Source organism: Narcine bancroftii, chromosome 5 (genome assembly GCF_036971445.1).
Source record: "Narcine bancroftii isolate sNarBan1 chromosome 5, sNarBan1.hap1, whole genome shotgun sequence".
Taxonomy (NCBI): domain Eukaryota; kingdom Metazoa; phylum Chordata; class Chondrichthyes; order Torpediniformes; family Narcinidae; genus Narcine; species Narcine bancroftii.
In genome coordinates, this window is record NC_091473.1 from 79,232,592 (window position 1) to 79,256,394 (window position 23,803).

Below are 23,803 nucleotides of genomic sequence, written 5' to 3' on the forward strand. Positions count from 1 at the left end.
AACAGGAAAGCCAGTATCGTGGTTCCAGTTTACCCCCATGATTTATCCTGGCCAGAGTCTAGTAAGAAGTAGCGTGTCTAGAATTTTTGAAGGCCATGCCATGATTCGTGTTCCTCTTTTATTTAAAAAAATTGTATAACTTCATTTGTCTTGTGCTAAAATCTTTGAATGTTAATGCTCAAAAGCTGTTTGACACATTAAAAATTTTGATGCTTCTCATTTGTGAGAGATGCTGGTAAATGTAACATGCCTTTTAAATTTAACCAAGGGATTAATGCATAATACAAAGTGAAGGGAGGAAAGTTTAGGGGAGACATCAGGGACACAGTTTTTATTACAGATTTGTGGGTGCATGGAATGCCTTGCCAGGGGTGGTGGTGAAGACTTGAAGATTAGGGGCATTTAAGAGACTCTTAATCAGGCACATGAAAGACAAAAATAGAGGGTTATGAGGTAGGAAAGTTTTTTTTTGATTGGAATATATTGGTTGACACAACATCGAGGGCAGAAGGGCCTGTACTATTCTGTGTTCCATTATCTTTTAACTTTTTTGGATAATGCTTCAGAGACCAGTTTTATAAAATAAACCTCTGTTTCCTCATATACCAAATTCACACTGAGAAGAATTGTAAAATATATATTGTACCAGAATGCAAATATGATCAGATGTAAGCCTTGTGCCATTGGTTAACTTTTCAAAAATGTTTGATTATATAAACAAAGGAAGCACTTTCCACCTTCTGATCCAAACAAAAATATGAAGGGCTTGGTGTATGCCAAAAGTCTATGTTAGAATCCCATGCAATATATCGCCTCTACTAGCTAATCGGCTCCTACGTGCCTGTAAGGAGTTTTGACTGACCATCAGGAAGATGTATGTGATAACCCAGGATGTGATCATTTCCCCATGATTAGCATTGTGAATATGTTACACAAGGTTGCTAACTATAACAGCTCCAGTCTTTGCACTTAACAGCAATTTGTTACTTGATGTGAAAATCAAAGTACACGGCAAAAACTACATTTGTCATGTCCATGCTGAACATGAGTATGTGAAGGTGAATGCAAAACTAAGACTATCTCAACTGTGTCCTTGTTACTTACCTTCATGGTATTGAGCAAAAGAAAAGACTGAACATTTTCTTCCATCTCTACCTTGACAGATTCGTGCAAGGCAAGGTTTCCATCTTATAGGTGACGTCGATATATTTTTGTTGATGATATATCATCTAAGGAGTGAAATATTGAATAAATTTGGGTAGAGATTAGTGGAACTGGGAATCCTTTAGAAATGTACAGAAAGAAATAAAGAAAATCATGACGAAAGAAAAGATGAGTTATGAAAGGAGATTGACCAACAATATTTAAAAAAATGCTGAGTTTTCAAAAATATATAAAGAATAAAATAGAGACACGTGTTGGCATAGGACCAATAGAAAGCGATGCTGGGGAAGTTATAATGGGTTATAAAGAGATGGAAGAAAAACTAAATCAATATTTTATGTCAGTCTTCACTGTGGAAGACATTAGTAATATTCCTGACAGACAGAGGCTTCAGGGAGTAGAGTTAGATACAGTTAAGATATTAGAGAAATTGTGCTAGGCAAACTGAATGGATTAACGATTGATGAAACTCCCGGACCAGATGAGGTGCACCCTTGGATTCTAAAGGGGTGGCTTTGGAGATTGTGGATCTATTGGCAATGATCTTCCAGAAATTAATAGACTCTGTTATGATGCCAGGGGATTGGAAGGTTGCAAATGTAGTTTCGCTGTTTAAGAAAGGTGGGAGTCAGAAAAAATGAAACTATAGGCCTATTAGTCTGATGTCGGTGGTTGGGAAGACATTAGAGTCGATCCTCAAGGATGAGGTTATGAAATATCTGGAGATGCATGACAGGATAGGTTCAAGTCAGTATGGATTTTTTAAAGGGTAGATCCTATTAAAGTTTTTTGAAGAAATCTCAAGTAGAATGACAAAGGGGACACTGTGGATGTTGTGTATTTGGATTTTCAAAAGGGTTTCAATAAGGTGCTGTATGTTAGGCTGCTTAATAAGATGAGGGTCCATGGAATTAGAGGGACAATATTAGACTGGATAAAAAATTGGCTGATAGGCAGGAAGCAAAGGGTTGAAGTCTTTGGGCCGCTGCTGTTTACAATTTATATTAATGATTTGGATTATGGAATGAATGGTTTTGAGGCCAGATTTGCAGCTTACACCAAGAAAGGTGGTGGATCAGGAACCGTTGAAGAAACTGTAAGGTTGCAGAAGGATATAGACAGATTAGGAGACTGGGCAAAAATATGGCAGATGAGATACAATGTTGGAAAATGTATGGTTCTACATTTTGGCAGTAGAAATAAACAGGCAGAATACTATTTGAATGGGGAGAAAATTCAAACCTCAGGAGTGCAAAGGGACCTGGGTGTCCTTGTGCAGGGAAACCTAAAAGTTGGAAGTGAAGAAAGTCAATGCTATGTTGGCATTCATTTCAAGAGGAAGAGTGTATAAAAGTAAAGAGGTGTTGATGAGGCTTTATGGGGCAGTGGTGAGTCCTCATATGGAGTACTGTGTGCAGTTTTGGGCCCCCGAACTTCAAAAGGATGTGATGTTGTTGGAGAGGGTGCAAAGGAGATTTACTAGGATTCCTGGAATGGAAGGGCTACCGTATGAGGAACGTTTGGCAGCTCTTGGATTGTATTCATTGGAGTATAGAAGAATGAGAGGGGATCTCATAGAGACATTTTGAATTTTGAAAGGTTTTGACGGGATGAATGTAGATATTTCCCTAGTTGGGTGAATCAAGGACAAGGGGTCACAGTCTTAAAATTAAAGATATCCATTTAAAACAGAGATGAGGAAGCACTTTTTAATCAGAGGGTCGTGGATCTGTGGAACTCACTGGCACATACAGTAGTGGAGCCCAAATCATTAGGAGAATCTAAACAGGAAATTGATGTATCTAATTAGTAAGGGATATGGGGAAAAGGCTGGAAATTGGAACTAGGTGTGAGCATAGAAGGGCTAGAAGGGCCTGTGGCCTGCTTCTTTTCCTTTATTTTGTAAATAGTAAAGGGGGAAAAAAATCACTGGTGGGAATAGACTTTTGGCAACCAAATAATATTGCACCAAGAAATACCTGATGCATGAAAGAATATGACAACAGTTGTCATGGAGATCTTCAGATTGCATATTGGGTGAATAAGGTTGGTTAAGGCCATTTTAAGAAGGACTTCATAGAATGCATCCATGATAGCTTTCTTGAACAGCAAGTAACTGCATCTACAAGGGAACATTGTCTAAATCACAATGTTATGTTTTATTGCTCATAGTTGTGTTTTTCCCCCCCCACAGGTCCTGATTTGGAGTTCAGCATGCACGATGGTACAATCCGTGATCTTGCTTTTATGGAGGGCCCAGAAAGTGGAGGGGCAATCTTAATCAGTGCGGGTGCTGGAGATTGTAATATTTACACTACAGATTGTCAGAGGGGACAGGGATTGCATGCACTCAGTGGTCACACTGGTACGAAATAGACTAAAAAAAATTCTAGCTTGATGCTGCTTTCCTAACTAGGAAGAAAGTATGCATGGAAAATATTGGGGGAAAAGTCCCATTTGTATGTCATCAGATGAATGGTATAATTGATAAATATAGACATTGATCTGGGATTGAGAGTCATAGATCTGTTCAATGTGGAAATGTCCTTCAGCCCAACCTGTCCATGCTGACCAAGTTGCTCATCTGAGCTGGTCCCATTTGTCTGATTTGACCCATATCCCTCCAAAGCTTTTCTTTCTGTGTACCTTTCTGAATTTCTTTTAAAAAGTATAATTATATCTGTCTCTACCACTTCCTCTGGCAACTCATTCCATATAAGTGCTATTCTCTGTGGAAAAAAGTTGACATTGTTCTTTTTAAATCTTTCCCCCACTTGCCCTAAATCTATGCTCTCTGATTGAGGATGCTCATTCTCTGGGGTAAAAGCTTGCTCATTAGCTCCCTTCACTTTGGCATGTTGCGACGGTGGCACAATGCGGGATGAATGGCTGGCTTCATTTCCCATAACCCCTCATGCAGCTGGAACTGCTCTGAGAATTCCAGCTGCATGAGGGATTGTGATTAACGAGGATGGCCATTCATCCCTCATTGTGCTGCCGTCGTGATGTGCCAAAGCAGCCCAGTGTTTCAGGAGGTCGGTATCTTTTAATCACCTATGTGTCTCAGCACACAAGTGCTGTTGTCACGAGCCTTCCCCTGTTCCGCTATTTGCCTTTTCACACCGCAGGGAGAGGGTGTCCCAGGACAATTTCCCAGGGATGGGCCTGTTTAAAATTCCCAGGCTGACCTTTTCACACTGCAGGTTCACAGGAGGGTTCCCAGGATAATTTCCCGAGAATCTTCATTTTACACTGCGATGTGAAAAGGCCTATGATGTCTCAACTCTTGCTTTCAGTGCAAGTGTGTCAAATGCCATCTTCACCTCACTATCTACCTTTGAAACTACTTTCAGGGAACTATGCACCCGTAACCCTCTGGGTCTCTGTTCTACTTGACTGCCTTGGACCCTACAGTTTAATGTACAAGTACTACTTTAGTTTCACTTGCCAAAATGTAGCACTTTGACTCAATCCAACTGAATGCCATCTGCCATTCCTCACCTACTACCTCAGCTGATCAAAATGTCATTACAATCTTAGATTGTCATCCTTGTTGTTCACTCTGCCATCAATTGTAGTGTCATGCACAAGCTTACCAACTATGCCAAATTGTTAATGTAAATGATGAACAACAGTGGCCAGTCACCAATCCCTGTAGCAGACCACGTGTCACGGTCCTCCATCTGGAAAAACAATCTTCTGCCACTATCCACTGTTCTCCCACCGCGAATCCAATTGAACTGGATCTCATGCGACCTTGCCTTTGAAACCAGCCTACTGGGCACTCCCTTACAATTGTCTTGATAAAGTCCATGTACAATCTTGCACTTGTCAACTTTCTTGGTCACCTCTTTAAAAGCTCAATCATATTTGTAAGGCACGAATTTCCATGCACAAAGCCATAATGAATCTTACTAGCCAGTCCTTCCCTTTTTATTTGTGAAAGGATATTATTCAATATGACACCAATTTACCAAGTTGGAAAGATGATCTCTTAATAGGTAGCCAATCAGGGATGGCATACTGATATGGTTCCAGTGATCCATATTCATACCTGACCTCTGGTGCTGTCTGTGTACATTTTTTGGTATGATTGAATGGGTTTCCTTCAATTGTGATTTCCTTCCACATCCTGAATATGTATGGATTGGGAGGTTAATGGGCCACTGAACCTCTCTCTTGTATAGGTGAACAATAGAATTTGGGGAGGAGGGAGTTTATAAGAATGTAAGAGAATAGACTCAGTGGGAGTGAAGGGCCTGCAGAATACAGATAATCTGAGTTTATATTCGAGTGAGCCAAGAGTTCCAAGTTGCACCACCGAGTAAAGGCAAAATATTTTCCTTGTGTGTAACTTCAAAGGGCAAGAAAATATGTAACAAGGCAGGCCATCTTAATTAGGAAACAAGTTCATCTGAAAGTTTGTTTCACTTTTCACAAATTGGTAGCAACATTCAAAATGCTTTGTAAAAGTACTTCCAGAAAAAAATTGAGTGAAGAATGAGCGAGACAAATGGAATTGCTACTTTAAAGAGCAGGCTCTTCAGTCCAAATAGAGTGCTGATCTATTTATGATTAAGTTGAAATATTCTGCAAACCTGTGTGCAGCAGAGAGAATATTGGATATCAGTGTTTGTCTTGTGATTTTAGGTCATATTCTTGCACTATATACTTGGGGAGGATGGATGATTGCCTCTGGCTCACAAGACAAAACTGTAAGATTCTGGGATTTAAGAGTGCCAAGTTGTGTCCGGGTTGTTGGAACAGCATTTCATGGATCAGGTAAATGTACCTCTGCTTTTTGATTCATTTTCTTTTCATTGTCCTTTGTGCGGCTAACAGAGTTAGAAGTAAAACACGAAAGTTTGCAGACACCGTGTTTGAAATAAAAACACAATGCTGGAGAAACTCAGCAGGCCAAACAGTGTACTTTATGTAGCAAACTGTGTCTAAATAGGGCAGCGTGGTTAGCACAACGCTATTACAGTGCCAGCAATTTGGACTTGAGTTCGAATCCCGCACTGTCTGTAAGGAGTTTGTAAGTTCTCCCTGTGTCTGCGTGGGTTTCCTCCAGATATCCGGGTTTGTTTCCAGCATTCAAAAATGTACGGGGCTGTAGATGAATTGGGTCTAGTTGGGCAACACAGGCTCTTAGGCCGAAAGGGCCTGTTACCGTGCTGTATGTTTAAATTAAAAACTAAGGTAAAGATACATAACTGACATTTCAGGTTTGAGCCCAAAATGTCAGTTATGTATCTTTATCTTTACTATATAAAGTACACAGTTTGAACTGCTGAGTTTCTCCAACATTAATTTTAGCTGAACAGAGTTAAATTGTTTCAATTGTTGCATTGTCAGCTGTTGCTCAGGTAGCAGAGTAAAAATGTGCAAATCCCCTTGTGCAAGTTAAGCATCTTTGGCCTTACTACAATAAATCTCCCAATAAAAACAGATTTTATAAAGTAAAGGTGCCTAACCTTTTATCTTGGAATGTTGGGACCAGACACCTGCTGTTGTTCAGAATCTTCTGGATTTCAGAATTTTGATTTACGTCCCATTAAGCTCGTCCGAGTCGCAATGCTGTCTCTCCCACCACCCCACCGAGTCATGTTGCCATCTCTCTCCCCCACCTGAATCATGCGGCCATCTCTCTCTCTCCCCCTCATCCGCCTGAGTCGCGCTGCCGTCTTTCCCCCCTCGCCCACCCGAGTTGCACTGCCATTTCTCCCCCTCGTCCACCTGAGTCGTGCTGTCATCTTTCTCCCCCTCACCTGTCTGTCGTGCTGCCATCTCTCTTCCCCTCTCTTGTCTGTCGCACTGTCGTCTCTCTCCAGCCCCCCCTCACCCGGCCAAGTCATGCTGCCATCTCGCCCCTTGCTGTACCAGCGCCAGGGGAATGGCCCCCTTCTTAGTTCCCCTGCACTGGCACAGCGGTTTCAGCTGCATGGGGGATTATGGGTAGTGATGACAGCCAATGAACAGCCACTGGGATGACTGAAAGCACCGTGATGCTGGACGGGTGTCAGTATATGGCAATTTAGAGGTGCTTATAAAGTAGCAGAACGCAACAGGATACACGAGAGTTGAGCGAGGGTCGCATCGGGTCACATTTGGTGCCAAACTCCATCTTTGATGTGCAGATGTCATCTACCAAAAAAAGTGCAGGTTTTTGGAATTCCGGAAAAAAAGGTAAGGCACCTGTACCTTTCTGGACATCCCAATGCATTTCAAGGGTGACCAGAAACATTAGAGTAAATTTACCAACATAATTTGAAAGATCTTGTGTTAATGTGATAAAGTTTAGAACTTGCTTTAGAAAATTTTATGAATACATAGTTTATAACCTTTCCTATTCAAAATAGTGCAATTAGATGTTTTTCCTTAACTTGCACAAGGGGATTTGAACATTTTTACTCTGCTACCTGAGCAACAGCTGACAATGCAACAATTGAAACAACTTAACTCTGTTCAGCTAAATTTAATTTTGGAGAAACTCAGCAGTTCAAACTGTGTACTTTTCCTGAAAAGTTCTCTGGGAGCCTGGAGAATTGATGAACAATCTTGCAAGTTGCAGTAATATTTGAAGGTGATGAAATAATTTGATTACTCCCACAATTGATTCTTAATCTTCATTGTGTTCCAACAAGCAAAGACATATCTTATTTGTTAATGAAGGATAAGATGGAAAAATGGTTGGTTTATTTTTGGATAGAATAAGTACGATTTTTATTCCACAAACATTAACGGGTCTCATGCTCTGGTCTTGCCACTTTAGTTGCGTGTTAATTTTAATCTGTCTGCTTGTATCTACTCCCACCTTGCAGATAAGTATTTCACAAGTTCTCTTTGACATTTGTTAAAGATTATATGGTTCCCTTTTTGGAGATTATAAGCACAGTTAGTCCTCAACTTCCAACCTATCCGAGATATGTTCACCCGTGCATGCGACCAAACTTTTTAAAAAAAAATCTTTATTAAAACTACTGTACAAGTTCATATTATTTATTAAAAGTACTGTATACAGTGGTCCCCGTTCCCAGTGGCAGCCTGAGGTCCCCTTTCCCAGCAGCAGCCTGACGTCCCTGTTCCCCAACATGACCAAATCCAAGGTGCAACCAATCCTCCCGGCCCCATTATGGTCATAAGTTGGAGACAACTGTATCTGTAATAACCCTTTAAACTAGTGTTAATGTTTTTTGTATTCATAATATTATAAATGATGTTCTGATGTTGGCTGTTTCCATAACTTGAATCACTCAGTTAACAAGTGGAGGACAAAACAATAATAAGCATGCTCTTACTCTGCTGTTTACCTTACCATTTTGCCAACAGATGCACAAATATTGAAGTGCATGGATTTGACAGATAAGTATTGAATTCACTTTGCAATTTTTTTTCAGTACAAATTCCTATTAGCCATGCAGTTAATACATTGGCCAACTGTTTCTAGTTTCCAAAAGAGGTACTCCTGAAAAAGATGTTAGAAAGTCTGGTAGTTTAGCTAAAGTAGCTTATTTTTACCTTGATTGTATATGTTTATTTTAAAAAAAACAGTATTTTACAAAGTGGTCTGGACCCAGGAAGAGCGAGAAGCGGAGACTGAGCACTCGTGCACAAGGTTCTACTGCCTGGTCACTATCCCCTACAGGTTTATACGCCCTGTAGAGGAGAACGGTGTCTTTTTGTAATATCAGTGAATTCACAGAGATTGACACCCAAGATTTTGGAAGCCCAGACCATAAAGGTTATGGGCTCCAGGGGAACAGTAGACTGGAGCAGGGCACAAGAGTGGAAGAATGCCATCCCACTTGATGCCTATGAAAGGTCTCTTGCTTCCTTCTCTTCTTGGTTGAGGTGCCAGACTAATGGTATACCTTTATAGGCAAACAAGCATAAACAAATTTTGTGTATTGTGTACATGACAATAAAGGAACCTGAAATTAGAGGAGCTTAAATACTCTCATGCTAATAATAGGAAAATAATGTATTTTGAGGCCCATAAACCGACTTATATCTTATGAATAAACATTTTATGACTTTTTTAGATTTGCATTGAATGAATGTACTTGGTAAGAACATCACCAGTTCACCTGCCAGCTTTATAAAATGTTAGAAGTTATGCTGTTACATCATTATGTAACTTCCATTATCCAGGCAGCGCTGTTGCTTCTGTGGCTGTAGATCCAAGTGGACGCCTTTTAGCTACAGGTCAGGAGGATTCCAGCTGCATGCTGTATGATATACGAGGAGGAAGAGTGGTACAAATTTACCAACCGCATAATAGTGATGTGCGTTCAGTCAGGTTTTCTCCAGGAGCTTACTATCTACTTACAGGATCTTACGACACCACTGTTAAAGTTACAGATTTGCGAGGTAAAACTTGTTAACTATCATTTTAGAAATGTTTGTCACATTCAATTTAAACAATTAAGGACTGTGGTATTTTCAATTTTGTATGTTTTCTTTTGTGCTTCTACTAAAATTAATAAGATACCTTTTTAATTAATAATGACCATGTTTCAGAGGCAGTTAAACATCCATCATTTAACCACAGTATTATCCTTGATGCATGAGCTTTTTGATTAAGAACTATTTGTCTTGGGTAAACTTATACCTCTCATTTTGTTCGTTTTAGATTGGTCACAGTGTTTGAACTACCGAAAGAAAATAGACACACACACCGAGAGCAGTTCAGATTATACAAATGTTTATTACAAATTCAAAAGCTGATTTCACACTACAATATGCAAGCCCTTCCCAACTATACTTATCAATGCTTGGACTGGTCCCAACTGCCGAAGCGAGGCAACGACTGCACACTTGTAGTAGGTTGTCAGAGCGCCGGTAGCAGCTTCTCCACCTCCCCTGACCGGGACGTTGGCAGGACTCCAGAAGTCTTCTTCTTCTTCTTGAGAGATGTTGCCACCTCTCGGAGAGTCTCCTAACTTCAGCAGCGGGACCATGACTTATATTACCCAAAAACTGCTAACCCAAGCACCTATTCCCAGCACAGCAAGAAAGATAAGCAAGCAAGCTAGCATGCTAGGCTTCTAACGAATAACATAATTTTCAGCTTATCACTTTGAATACAATGGTTTATTTTGTATCAAGGCTAGGCCTCTGACAGTCTGTGACCAAAACAAGCAGGAAAATTAAATGTTCTTGGTACACAGATGTCCTTTCGTCAGATAACTGCAGCTCTGGCCCCTTGGTGGAACTTTGCTTATGTCTGCTGATTCTAAAACACAAGCAGGTTCTCAGCCTTGCAGAACCCAAAGCTGCAAGTTTTTAAAAAAAGGTTCTCAGCTCTACAGAACCAAGAGCTGGGAATTAAGAAAAAATAGGTTAAAAAATAGGTGTTAAAAAATAGGTTAGAATCTTCCATTACAATATTAAAGCCAAGTTTAATCTTTGTTAAATCAAGTTTAATACATGATTGTTCAGTTTGAGAATTACTAGATAACAAGCTTGACTACAGCCTGGCTGGCATGACCAAAATAAATGTCAAACTAATTGAGTCTCTTCCTGGGTGTGTGGTGATTTTCCCACTAAACAATTTAGAGTTGTAATAAACTTTCACTGATTAAAATTAATTTATTTTTAAAGAGTTTTTAAAATTAGCTATTATTTGCATAATGATAAAACTGAGGAATAAATGTATTGCAGTTCTATTGCACTTCAGTGGGATTCTGTAAGAAATAGGTTGGTGATTGCCATTTAGTAATTCAGGTTTTTTAAAAGTGCATAATTTTGTACAATTATTTGTATGCTTTCTGCATTTATAGACTTGTGTAACCTTTATCTGTCCACAGGTGATCTAATAAAGCCTCTTCCTACAACCATAGTATCTGAGCATAAGGACAAAGTTATCCAGTGCAGATGGCACACTGAAGATCTGTCTTTCTTGTCTTCATCTGCTGACCGAACGGTAACCCTCTGGACTTACAATAGCAGTTGACTAATTGATACTAATGCAGACAAAGCACAATTATAACTGTAGTTTGAGAACAGAAACATGTTGGCAATCGCAGATTTATCACGATGTAACTGACCAGTTGAACAGACAAGACAACGCAGATCAATATGTGCTGCTGTTGAAATTAAATGGAACTGCTCTCTGTGTTTGCATTATCCTGTGCTTCAGTCTTCCACGTGTGATCATGCTGTCACTGAGGTCTGTCACCAAATGTACACAATGACTGAATCAAGTGAGGCAGGTGTTCATTTAAAATATACAGTATAACATTTCTTGTTCATTGTGCCAGCAACTAATACAAAAAGCTGTCTGAGTATTATAGGTCCAATTATTGGTTTTACATATTAGATTACATGAATTGACAACTATTTATTTAAAGACTAATTTGTTGATCTGATGAAGAAATGTTAACATTCATCCATTTTGATCACAATATGAAAATTGAAGCAGAACATGATTACTATTTTATTGGCAGTTGCATGGCATTTTACATTGTGTGTGTGTGTGTGTGTGTGTGTGTGTGTGTGTGTGTGTGTGTGTGTGTGTGTGTGCGCGTGCGTGTTAACTTGTGTGGGTGTGTGAGCACACAGGAAAATAGTATAGTACACGTCCATGAAAACTAATGCTTGTATTGCAGTTAGTATTACATAAGTAAATTTTATTTTTATGTTCATATATGTAATGCTTTATTATATTTTCTATTGTACAGTTTAATATAAATACTTAAACATTGGTTTTATTAATATTTAACTTGTCTATTTGCATTTTGGTTTCAAGGAGCTAGATATAACTGTGCAGTAGTGTGGTGTTGGACTAATACCCAGAGGCCTGAACTATTAATCCAGAGACAAGAGTTTGAATCTCACTGCAGAATTTAGAATCAAGAAATTAAATCTGGAATAGAATCATGAAGTTCAGAAACAGCTCACCCAAATTGCCCATTGGAATGAGTCCCATTTGCCTGTGTTTGGCCATATTCCTTTAAATGTTTCTTTTCTGTGTACCTGTCAATATACCTTTTAAATGTCATAATTGTCCCATCACTGAAGCTTCCTCTAGCAGTTCCTTACATTTACCCATCAGCCTCTGTATTGCAGAAGTTGCCCCTCAGGTAATTTTTAAATCTTTCCCCCCTCTCACCTTGCAACAATACCTTCTAGCTTTAGACTCCCCTATCCTGGGAAAAAGGCTATGACCACCCACCTTGTATATACCCCTCATGATTTAATATACATTTCTAAGGTCACTCCTCAGCCTCCAAACTTCAAGGGAAAAGCCGTCTCCATCTATCCAGTCTCTCCTTCTAATGCAACCTTCCGGTCCCAATGACATCTTTGGGAATCTTTTCTGCACTACTTCCAGTTTTATGACATCTTTCTTAAAGCTGAATGGTCAGTTCCTGTACTCAATAGCCTAACCGATTAAGACTAGTCTGACAAAAGCAGTTTTCACCACCCTGTCTACCTGTATCATCACTTTCAAGGAATTATGTACCTGTACCAACGCTTTTCAATGTTCAACAACATTCTCCAGGCCTTGCATTATATTATACAAGTCCTGCACTGGTTTAATTTTCCAAAATGCAAACCTTGCACTTGTCAAAGTTAAATTATATTGGTCGTTCTTTGGCCCACATCCCTGCTGATCTCGATTGCCTTGCAGTCTTGGATAACTTGCTTCACTATCTACAATGCACCCAATTTTAGTGTCATCTGCAAACTCAGTAGCCATGCTAACTATGTTATCATCCAGGTCATCCAATATAGATGACAAATAAACAACAGATTCGGCACCAGGGAACAGCTAGTATTGGTGAAAAAGGGGATGAAACCATTGAATTGCTATAAAAAACTACGGGAGTTTAATAATGTTCTTCAGGGAAGGATATCTGCTATTTTTACCTGGTCTGGTTAAATGTGACTCCAGACCCACTAATTTTGTTGACTTTTAAATGCTCACAGTTTAGGAACAAATGGAGACGAACCGTTAAGGTTAGTAAGTGAGGAAATGAATAAAACCTTTCCCCTAATCCTTCCAAATGAAAGTAAGATGAGAATTATGAGGTGCTCTCAATGAAGAACTCTAGCTTCCAGTTTTGGTACGCCACAGTGGCTGTGTCAGTTTGGTTTTATTTAATATATTTTATTGTGTAGAGCATGTGGCAATTTACCCTATGATGTGTGGCTGATTTTGATCTTAATTTTTACTACAAACTTCTCAGTTGCATGTTGGATGCATTTCAGTAACATTGGTCTCCTTGGCAAGCCTCTCCATCACAGTGGAAGAAAAATCAATATTTTGTTCTTGGATGTCCTTTCTCTGGGCAATGTTTGTGTCCTCTAACTGTAATAAAAGTGAATCATGACATTTACTTTTCTTTGGAATTTGAGTTACTTTCATTGTTCATTTTGGTGACACTCCTCCACAATCACGTGAATAATGGCCCAATCAACCCTAACCAACTTAAGTGTGGACATTCCATCATGTTGAATCCTTTAGAAATCAAAACAAGCTGAAATCTAGTGTGTCGCATGTTGCTGTGGAAAATTGGGCTTTGTTGTTTCACTCAAGATTGAAGTGACTTGCCATTATTTCCTCAAGTAAATGGTTTTGAATGAGAGAACTGCCTTCAATTTATTCATGTCACTGCCTTTATAATTGAAACTTGGAACCTTCATGAACTGAATTGATCTTTGGGGACATCATGTTTAGAATGTTTCAGTAGCTTTTTAAGAGCATAATTTTTATCCAAAGAACCATTACCAGAGAAACAAATGGGCACAAGCTATAATTGTAGTTGTATCTAAATCACTTTCAGCTAAATGTGACCCCAGACATACTAATTAAGTGGCCAGTCAACATTTCAAGTCTGAACCTTTTATCAAGCCTTGTGAAAGGATTTTGGCTCAAAATATTGACTGACCATCTTTATCTATGATGCTGCCTGACCTCCAAAGTTTTTCCAGCACATTTTTGTTCAATATGCAAAGAGTGAAATGGTCAAATTATTGATAAGTGGCAGTTCCATTCTGCAGGTGTATTTCAGAGAGGTTCTGAAAAAGCTTGTTTAACTATCAGGTACTGTCCAGTCAAGGACAGGATAAGGAAATTGTAATTGATCAATTACACTAAATACTGCCTTCAGGTACCACATATTAGCAGGCCAGTCATCTGTGATACTGGCATTTCACCACTATATTAAGAGAAGCTTTTGAGGCAGTACGTAGAACAAAAAACATAGAACTGTACAACACAAGAATAAACTCCTTGGCCCACGATGTCTGTGTTGAACACTATGCTTAAATTAAACAAAAACTGCCACCTGGGGATACTACATATCCCTTTATTTCTTCTTGTCATCTGGGGTTTTTTTTAATGTGTATATATGTGTGTGTGTGTATTGTTACAGATTATATTAGTATGGTTATGGATAAATATGTCTTTAAGAGAGATGGATTGTGGGTCACATCACAGAATAACACTTCACAAAAGAACCTCATTTAAAATACAAGAGTTTTGCTGAAGCTAGACATTGAGGCTCCAGTTGGTTTTGCAGAAGCAATGAAGAATGCTGATTTATTGTGTATGGGCAAGAAAGTCCAGGCTCAAGTACAGATTTCAAAGATTGGGTTTGGAGCCTTGGGAGAAGGTTTTTTTGGTTTTTGCAAGCAGAGAGAGGAAAAAACAAATAGGATTCTTCTCAGAGAGAGAAAGCGAGAGAGAAAGAGAGAAGTCAGTTCTACAGTAGCAGTTGAGGCTGCAAAATGGCAAGCTGGCAGGCTTGTTGAAAGACCCTATTTTGAAGACGGGTTGTAAGTTCTGAGTTCAGCCTGTTCAAAACCCTTGTAGTCCTTACAAGACGAAATGGCTGGCGAGAGTGTTTCTCCCGAAATAAGGGAAACAAGAGGAACTCTGTGGTGACCTGGAAGAAGAAGCTATCATTTGGAAAATTCATGATGGGGCAAATTTCTTTGGCAAGAAACTGAAGTGACTGATTGGAGGAAATCAGTTTGTGTGTGTCCAATGAGCAACAAATATCTCTCTGAAACAAACAAGAACCTTCCTGAGTGGTAACCAATTATCTTTAAGCACCAGAGCCTGGTGAAGATTCATAAATTTAAAATTCTGTGCACAATATAAGAATTGCCTGATACGGATTAGCTTGGAGAAGTGAAAAGTGAAATTTTCTGAACATATACATATTACATACACGTGCACTGAGAATTAGAAGGGGGGGGTTAAGTTAATAGTAATAAGTTAAAGTTTAATCTTGTTATTATGTTTAAAGAAAATTAAAAGCAACTTATAAGTAACCATTGTCTTGGTGAATTTCTATTGCTGCTAGGTTTTGGAATCCTCTGGCCTTGTATATATGTAATGTGTGTGTGTGTGTGTGTGTGTGTGTGTATAATATAAAATATATATATATGTATATGTGTGTGTGTGTATAGACACACACACACATTCATACACATCCCAACAAAACTGCGCATCTCCGGACCATAGTAAAACCACACAGACATAGACACAAAAGACATATATACATAGCAATCCAAAATAAATATATTTTAAAATAATTTACAGGTTTCTTAGGTTGGTCAACAGTCTCACCACTTGTAGGAAGAAGCTGTTTCCCAGCCTCGTTGTACCTCTCTTCCTTGAAGGTAATAACTCCAGGATATTGGGGTCTAGATCGCAAGAGTCCTTGATGATTCTCTGAGTCCTCTTTAAATACCGATAGAGGGTAGGGAGACCCCAGTGATGTCCTCAGTAATTTTAATTACTCTCTATTACTGACCATTGATCTAATGCTCAGCAGCTACCATTCCACACTATGATGCAACCAGCCAGGACACTGTAATATTGTGCTCCTGTGGAATGTTGTTAGTATAGTGGTTGGTTGCCTTGCTGTCCTCCACTACTTTAAGCAGCATAGGTGCCACTGTGCCTTCCTGATTAATGAGTAAGGGCTGTGGGTCCAGAATGACTCATCCATTAAATGGACACCAAGGAACTCTCCTTGGGAGAGGTTTTGGAGTCCTCTGGCGTTGTATATATGTAATGTGTGTGTGTGTGTATAATATAAAATATGTATATGTGTGTGTGTATAGACACACACACATTCATACACATCCCAACAAAACTGCGCATCTCCCTAACCCTAACTCTAATCCTTAACCCTTAACCCTAACCCTAACCCTCCCCTCTCCCTCTTTGCCCCGCCCTCCCCCAAATAGAGCCTTTGATAGGAAGTGGTCCTTCGTCCTCCTGAAGTCCACATTCATCTCCTTTTTCTTGTCCACGTTGAGACTAGGGTGGTTGCTCTTGCACCACTGTACAGATCTTTCAACTTCCACTCTGTAAGCTATTCATTGTTGCCAATGAGGCCAACCATCATTGTGTCATCAGCAAACTTGGTGATTCTGTTGGAACTGAACTTGGCAGAACAGTGAGTTAGCTGCAAGAACAACAGTGAGTGTAGCATGCACTCCTGAAGTGCGCCAGTGCTCAGTGTGATGAGCTGAACACTGTGGTCTTTCAATCAAGAAGTCCAGGATCCAATTGCACAGAGGTTCTGAGCCCCAGCGAGGACAGTTTATCCACCAGCCTCTGAGGTATGATTGTGTTGAATGCCAAGCGTACTGGCGTATGAGACATTGTTCTGTAGATGAGTCAGGACAGAGTGGAGGGTCAGAGCTATTGTATCGTCTATAGATCGGTTTGACCGATAGGCAGACTGGAATGGGTCTGTTGTCACTGGTAGGTGCACTATGATGTGCTCCATTACCTTTATAGAAGTCTATAAGCTTTTTTAAATGCTACCAGTGTATCTGCTTCCATTGCTACCCCTGTGTTATATGTGGATTGTGGAGGAACACGTGGCCTCCCTGCCTGTCTTGAATATCATGGCTTGCGGATGGTCACGTCTTCCCAGTCTGAAACTTGTTTGAAAGTCACATCATCTGCCAATCAAGGGGGGGAGGAGGTCTCCGCTTTCTAGACATTTGGCCACATCGGGACACCAAAAGGTAGACGAAGTTGACCTTCAGGACCCCGAGGAGTCTGGTAGGATATGGGTGCAGCAGCCACAAGGTCCACCCAGAAAGGGGAAGGGAGTTGCTTGACGACTGGGTAGCACTAGGTGGGTTGCATTCTTGGGAGAAACAGTGTTATCATGTTTCCACACTAACAAACACTCCAAGAGGGGGGTGAAGAAAATTCCACTCACTCACCCTGCAAAACTCAATATTTTGGAAAACCACCCTGCAGGACAAAGTCCTCTTCCACACAACAGACAGCTGCCATTCCCCTCACTGATTTTCATAGTCTTCCAGCCTCACCATCAGCTCATTTTAGCTGCAAGAGTGGTTGTTGTAAACTATGCAAAGACCTTTTAGCCAACAGGCAAGAACTGTTACCATGGACACATTATCAGTGGACATTGCACCTTTCAAGTACAGCCTTTGTAATTGACCTTTTTCTTTTTAATTGTATACTGAGCTGTGATATCCACACTTCACCAATGTCTATCAGTACACTCAATAAATTGTAGATTAAACTTTTAATTACAATGTTAAAGATCACCCATAGCAGGAAATATTATATATATTTTGTAACCACTCAGCAAAGACAGTATCCTCCCATCTGTCCCATTATCAGAAACTAATTCCTCATTGGGTCAGTACTTCAGGAGCTTTTATTTAAAAACTACCAATTTGGCCAACTTCAGTACTGATGACTTCTGGGTATCATTACAGAGAAGCAACACAGGCATTTGTTGCACCCATTTAAAGAGAATGCGAGCAGGAATGGCATCCTGCTATCAGATGACAGCTCAAAAAAGCAGCATGCTCCCAACAAGTACACCCTGGATGTATGCCTGCCGGACAGTCCCCTGCTTCGCTGCCAGATAGCACACCAATGGGTATCTGTGCTGAGGGAGCACCCAAATGTGAAGCCAAGCCGAGCCAAGAGAGGGCATAGCCACTTTATGGATGACCTTGCATTACCTGTTCACAGACATTGGTGGTTAAGGTGTACACATATGCCAGCTAAGCCTGAGAAACCAGGCATGTGTGTCAATGAACATACAATTTTCTTTCTCTTCCCTCCCCTCTCACACTTGGGAGCAGTTCCCACAGCACCCTGCTCTATCGGGAACAAAACAACCCTGGTTGGGTGCTTGGGCGGGGTGTAGCTGGTGAGGCATTGTCAGAGTTTCATAATGTGTCTTGTCCGTCATATGGAAAGCACTTGTTTATATATTGATCCACTTGATTTGCATTTTTTAAACTTTTATAACATGTTGTAAAGAGTTTACTATCTAAAGACATTGTGTTTGAAGTGATTGATGAGTGATGTGACTTGTGAGGAGTGGAATGCTTTGTGTGGATTGTGAAGGAACACATAGCCTCCTGGTCTGGAACTTATTTGGAAGTTGTCTCCCTGCCAATCAAGGTTGGACTCCGGTACCCATTAATGCAGACCTTGCTGTTGGCTCATTTAAATTACTTAGGGTCATCAGTGGCCAGACACCCAGCTCAGAATTGTATAAAACATCAATGCATAGCACATTTCTTGCTCTCTGTCTTATGGTCCAAGCCCTGGACATTGCTCCACATCAATTTGCCTCTGTGGACGTTGCAGGTAAGGAGTGCACTACACTTAAGATGAGCCGTATTACTGCGATATATCAGTGCTTGCAGAGAGCCACATCCTGTTGGTACAGAGAACTGGGAGTGTGTTTGAAAGTTCCTGTCTGTAAAATGTGTGCACGTGCGTGAGTGTGTAGAAGATAGGCTGCCACTGTTATCGGAGTCCAACTTAAATGTTCATGTAGTTGTTTAATTGTAGAGTAATTAAGTATCCCCTGTTTGTCTCCTGTGTGTTCAATAAAGTTTCCTGTAGATGTTACACTTGTGTCCAGACTCATCTCTGTGAACCCACCGAACCTGATACTCTTCCAAACCCAACACCCTGGCAGCCCATTCTAGTCACCAACCAATCTGTACTTTTCAAAAAAAAAGCACCTTGGCCTGTACATCTTCTATGCGCTTTTCCTCCTTCACTTTAAAACTTAATTGTACTCACTAGCCCATTTTGCATAGAACCTTCAAGACAGCTTTCCTCTGGCTTTTGTTCACTTACCTGCATGAATGCAGAAAAGGCAGGTTCATTTCCTCCATCAAAGGACCTACTGTCAGAAGTGGAGCAAAATCACACTGCCTCCTGCCTAAACTGACGAGCACGGAAACCAGCTCGAAAGGGGGATGACTGATGATGTCACAATATCTTCAGCCTGCGACCGAAGTGCACACATTTTAAAATTAAAAGAAAGTTGCGAACAAGCAAAGTGTTCTTTAAATGCAAGTGTTTTCACAGCCAGCAGCAGAAACCAAGTGCACCTCCCAGCAACATACTCATTTTAACTACACCTTCCCACTCATTCTCCGATCTCTACCTCTGGATTCTAGCACCCAACAGCAGCTCGAGGAACAGCAGCTCGAGGAACAGCATCTCACCTCTTGACTGGATATGTTTCATCCATCAGGACCTAAGATGAAATTTAACAATTTCCAATAACTTGTCCTTCCAAGTTGTGTCAGAATTGGTCAGTTCTGATGAAACCTCATTGGCCTGAAATATTAACTCGGAATTTCCTCTCTCACCCTGGATGCTACATGAATATTTCCAGCAACTGTTATGTTTGTTTCCTTTATTATTCTTCCCAAGCGCCAAGTGTATGATTATAATTTGATTACGATTGTGCTCGCATCAACAGACCCCTTGTCCCCGAACATGCAAGGTAATGAGAGCCACACGTGGAAATCATTTCTGCACTGCACACCTTTCTTGGTAGTTTGTTGCTGTTACAGTCTCTCTGTCCAATACTGATAACCATGATAAAAGATGCATAAATTATGTCAATTAGATTCACCTGCAGTGCCAGAGGGCATAATTCGAACAGAAATATGTTATTAATCCCATGTAGCCCCTCGAGTGGAGAAATTGAATTAAAGCAACTAACGGGAAAGAATCCACAGGAACTCATTCAAATCTGCAGTGTGCCCCTCTATTACAATAGAGGGTCGTTTAGTAAGTTTGAGGATGATAAGAAGATTGAGTTGTTGACAATGTGCAGAGCCATCAAATTATACAAAGGATGCATGAGTTATAGATCTTCTTTGGCTTGGCTTCGCGGACGAAGATTTATGGAGGGGGTAAAAAGTCCACGTCAGCTGCAGGCTCGTTTGTGGCTGACAAGTCCGATGCGGGACAGGCAGACACGATTGCAGCGGTTGCAAGGGAAAATTGGTGGGTTGGGTGTTGGGTTTTTCCTCCTTTGCCTTTTGTCAGTGAGGTGGGCTCTGCGGTCTTCTTCAAAGGAGGTTGCTGCCCGCCAAACTGTGAGGCGCCAAGATGCACGGTTTGAGGCGTTATCAGCCCACTGGCGGTGGTCAATGTGTCAGGCACCAAGAGATTTCTTTAGGCAGTCCTTGTACCTTTTCTTTGGTGCACCTCTGTCACGGTGGCCAGTGGAGAGCTCGCCATATAACACGATCTTGGGAAGGCGATGGTCCTCCATTCTGGAGACGTGACCCATCCAGCGCAGCTGGATCTTCAGCAGCGTGGACTCGATGCTGTCGACCTCTGCCATCTCGAGTACTTCGACGTTAGGGGTGTAAGCGCTTCAATGGATGTTGAGGATGGAGCGGAGACAACGCTGGTGGAAGCGTTCTAGGAGCCGCAGGTGATGCCGGTAGAGGACCCATGATTCGGAGCCGTCCTGCTTTGCGGAAACTGCCAAAATGTTTGGCCTGGAAGTCAGCCTGAAGAAAACTGAGGTCCTCCATCAGCCAGCTCCCCACCATGACTACCAGCCCCCCCACATCTCCATCGGGCACACAAAACTCAAAACGGTCAACCAGTTTACCTATCTCGGCTGCACCATTTCATCAGATGCAAGGATCGACAATGAGATAGACAACAGACTCGCCAAGGCAAATAGCACCTTTGGAAGACTACACAAAAGAGTCTGGAAAAACAACCAACTGAAAAACCTCACAAAGATAAGCGTATACAGAGCCGTTGTCATACCCACACTCCTGTTCGGCTCCGAATCATGAGTTATAGATACAGGCAGAGAAATAGCAGATTTAGTTTAATCCAAACTGCTGCAAGATTTTTTGAACATTGGGAAGTCAAAAGTATACAGTTTATGACAGAGCCCTTAACCGCATGAATGTTCAGAAGGATCTGGCGGTCTGTCGACAGCCGTTCCCATTGGCTACTCTGCACCCACTGCAATTGTGTTGCAGCCACCGTACTTGTCACAGCACTACTGCGCATGCGCAAGTGCCCGTGAGACGCGGCAGTTAAAAACGAAGCTTGGCTGAGATGCCATTACCAGAAGCTTGATTTGTCCATAGTGCTGTTTGAGTTTAACAGTAAAGTGTTGACTAGGGTTACCACTTGTGCTGTCTGCTTATTCAGTACAATAACAGACATGGTGTCAGAAGTGGGATCACGTGCATCCCAAGCCTGAAGTCTTCAAATGGAAAGTGAGTAACCAACACCATTCTTGCAACGGCACCATAATGGTGCACGGATTCAGAGGCCAAACTTGCTCATGCTTGAGGGCAATGTGGCCGAGATTTGGCGTGTATTCGAATGAGAATATATTTTTATCACAGCAATGCATAGTGATAAGTCTGCCCAAGTCAGAGCATACATTTTACTAAATTTGGCAGGCCCCCAAGGTCATCTAAAGGGAAAGGTCATTCAAACGAGGTGCATGAAGGGGGTATCGTTAACAGCCCGGCTGAGTCGAAAGAGGACCCTGAATGTTTAAAAAGAAAATTTCGAGAAATATGCAAACCACAAAGGTTAATGGAGCAAATCTTTGCTGGGTACCCCTGTGCCATCATTGTTGATGACATACTTGTAGGTGGCAAGGACTTGTAAGAATATGATGCAAATTTAAAAAAGGTACTCAACAGAACTCAAAAGGTAAACCTTAAGCTCAACCCCCAAAAGTGCAGATTTCAGCTGAACCAGGTCGTTATGTAGGCCATATTTTCACAGTAGGCCTGAAGGTGGATCCTTCAAAGACCAGAGCAACCAGTGAACTGCCAGTACCAACAGACGTGACAGTGCTACAACATTTCCTGGGCATAATCAACTACCTGAGTAAATTCATCCCAAACTCCAGTGATCTTACCACCCCGCTAAGGCAGCTGACACACAAAGACGTAGCGTGGTCCTGACATGAGCAACAAAATGCATTCAATGTATAAAAAAGGCATATGTCATGCTCATCTGTTCTATCATACTACGATGTACGAAGACCAGTCATGCTAACCTATGATGCATCACAGTACGGTCCGGGTGCAGCATGCTTCCAAAATGTAAAACCAGTAGCCTATGCATCCAGATCACTCACTGACATGGAGACCAGATACACCCAAATAGAGGAGTTGTTGGCAGTAGTTTTCGTCTGCTCAAAATTCAATGACTACATCTGTGGTAGGCCAGTGACCATAGAGACTGACCACTTACCTCTGGTCACAATTCTGAAGAAGCAAATTCACGCAACCCCTGCACAATTACAGAGAATGATGCTCAGGCTTCAAAAATACAACCTGACTTTAGTTACAAGTGTGGAAAAGAAATGCACTTAGCTGACATGCTATCCCGTGTTCCAAGAAAATGCACGATCCAGCAAGCTGAGAAAGAGGACATGTTTGATATAACCATATAACCACTTACAGCACAGAACAGGCCAGTTCGGCCCTACTAGTCCATGCTGTAACAAATCCCCACCCTCCTAGTCCCGCTGACCAGCACCCGGTCCATACCCCTCCAGTCCTCTCCTATCCATGTAACTATCCAGTCTTTCCTTAAATGTAACCAATGATCCCGCCTCGACCACGTCTGTCGGAAGCTCATTCCACATCCCCACCACCCTTTGCATAAAGAAATTTCCCCTCATGTTCCCCTTATAATTTTCCCCTTTCAATCTTAAACCATGCCCTCTAGTTTGAATCTCCCCCACTCTTAATTGAAAAAGCCTATCCACGTTTACTCTGTCTGTCCCTTTTAAAATCCTAAATACCTCTATCAAGTCCCCTCTCAATCTTCTACGCTCCAGAGAAAGAAACCCCAGTCTGCACAACCTTTCCCTGTAACTCAAACCTTGAAATCCTGTCAACATTCTCGTGAACCTTCTCTGTACTCTCTCTATTTTGTTTATATCTTTCCTATAATTTGGTGACCAAAACTGTACACAGTACTCCAAATTTGGCCTCACCAATGCCTTGTACAATTTCATCATAACCTCCCTACTCTTGAATTCAATACTCCGATTTATGAAGGCCAACATTCCAAATGCCTTCTTCACCACACCATCGACCTGAGTATCAGCCTTGAGGGTACTATTTACCACAACTCCTAAATCCCTTTGTTGCTCTGCACATCTCAATAGCCTACCATTTAATGCATATGACCTATTTAGATTTGCCTTTCCAAAATGTAATACTTATCTGTATTAAATTCCATCAGCCATTTCTCAGCCCACACCTCCAGCCTTCCTAAATCACCTTTCAATCTATGGTAATCTTCCTCACTATCCACAACACCACCAATCTTTGTATCATCCGCAAA

General features: G+C 41.1%; 1 protein-coding gene and 1 long non-coding RNA gene across 9 annotated transcripts in view; one reads left to right on the forward strand and one right to left on the reverse strand.

Annotated features, from left to right (window-relative positions):
• Positions 1 to 13,511, forward strand: part of wdr47a (WD repeat domain 47a) — an 89,806-nt gene extending 76,295 nt beyond the window's left edge. For 7 of the 8 annotated variants that reach the window (XM_069937960.1, XM_069937956.1, XM_069937959.1 and 4 more), the window contains 4 exons: positions 3,359 to 3,529; positions 5,815 to 5,946; positions 9,319 to 9,537; positions 10,977 to 13,511. In XM_069937960.1, the coding sequence (XP_069794061.1) occupies positions 3,359 to 3,529; positions 5,815 to 5,946; positions 9,319 to 9,537; positions 10,977 to 11,122 (668 nt within the window). In that variant the 3' untranslated portion in view covers positions 11,123 to 13,511. Of the gene's footprint in view, positions 1 to 3,358; positions 3,530 to 5,814; positions 5,947 to 8,496; positions 9,538 to 10,976 lie in introns of those variants that run through there. The other variant, XM_069937963.1, reaches the window with a different exon arrangement.
• The window catches only part of LOC138763580 (uncharacterized), a 28,871-nt gene that overhangs the window by 1,721 nt on the left and 3,347 nt on the right, over positions 1 to 23,803 (reverse strand). The window contains exon 2 of the long non-coding RNA XR_011357669.1: positions 1,105 to 1,229. This is a non-coding gene — a long non-coding RNA (uncharacterized lncRNA). The remainder of the gene's footprint in view (positions 1 to 1,104; positions 1,230 to 23,803) is intronic.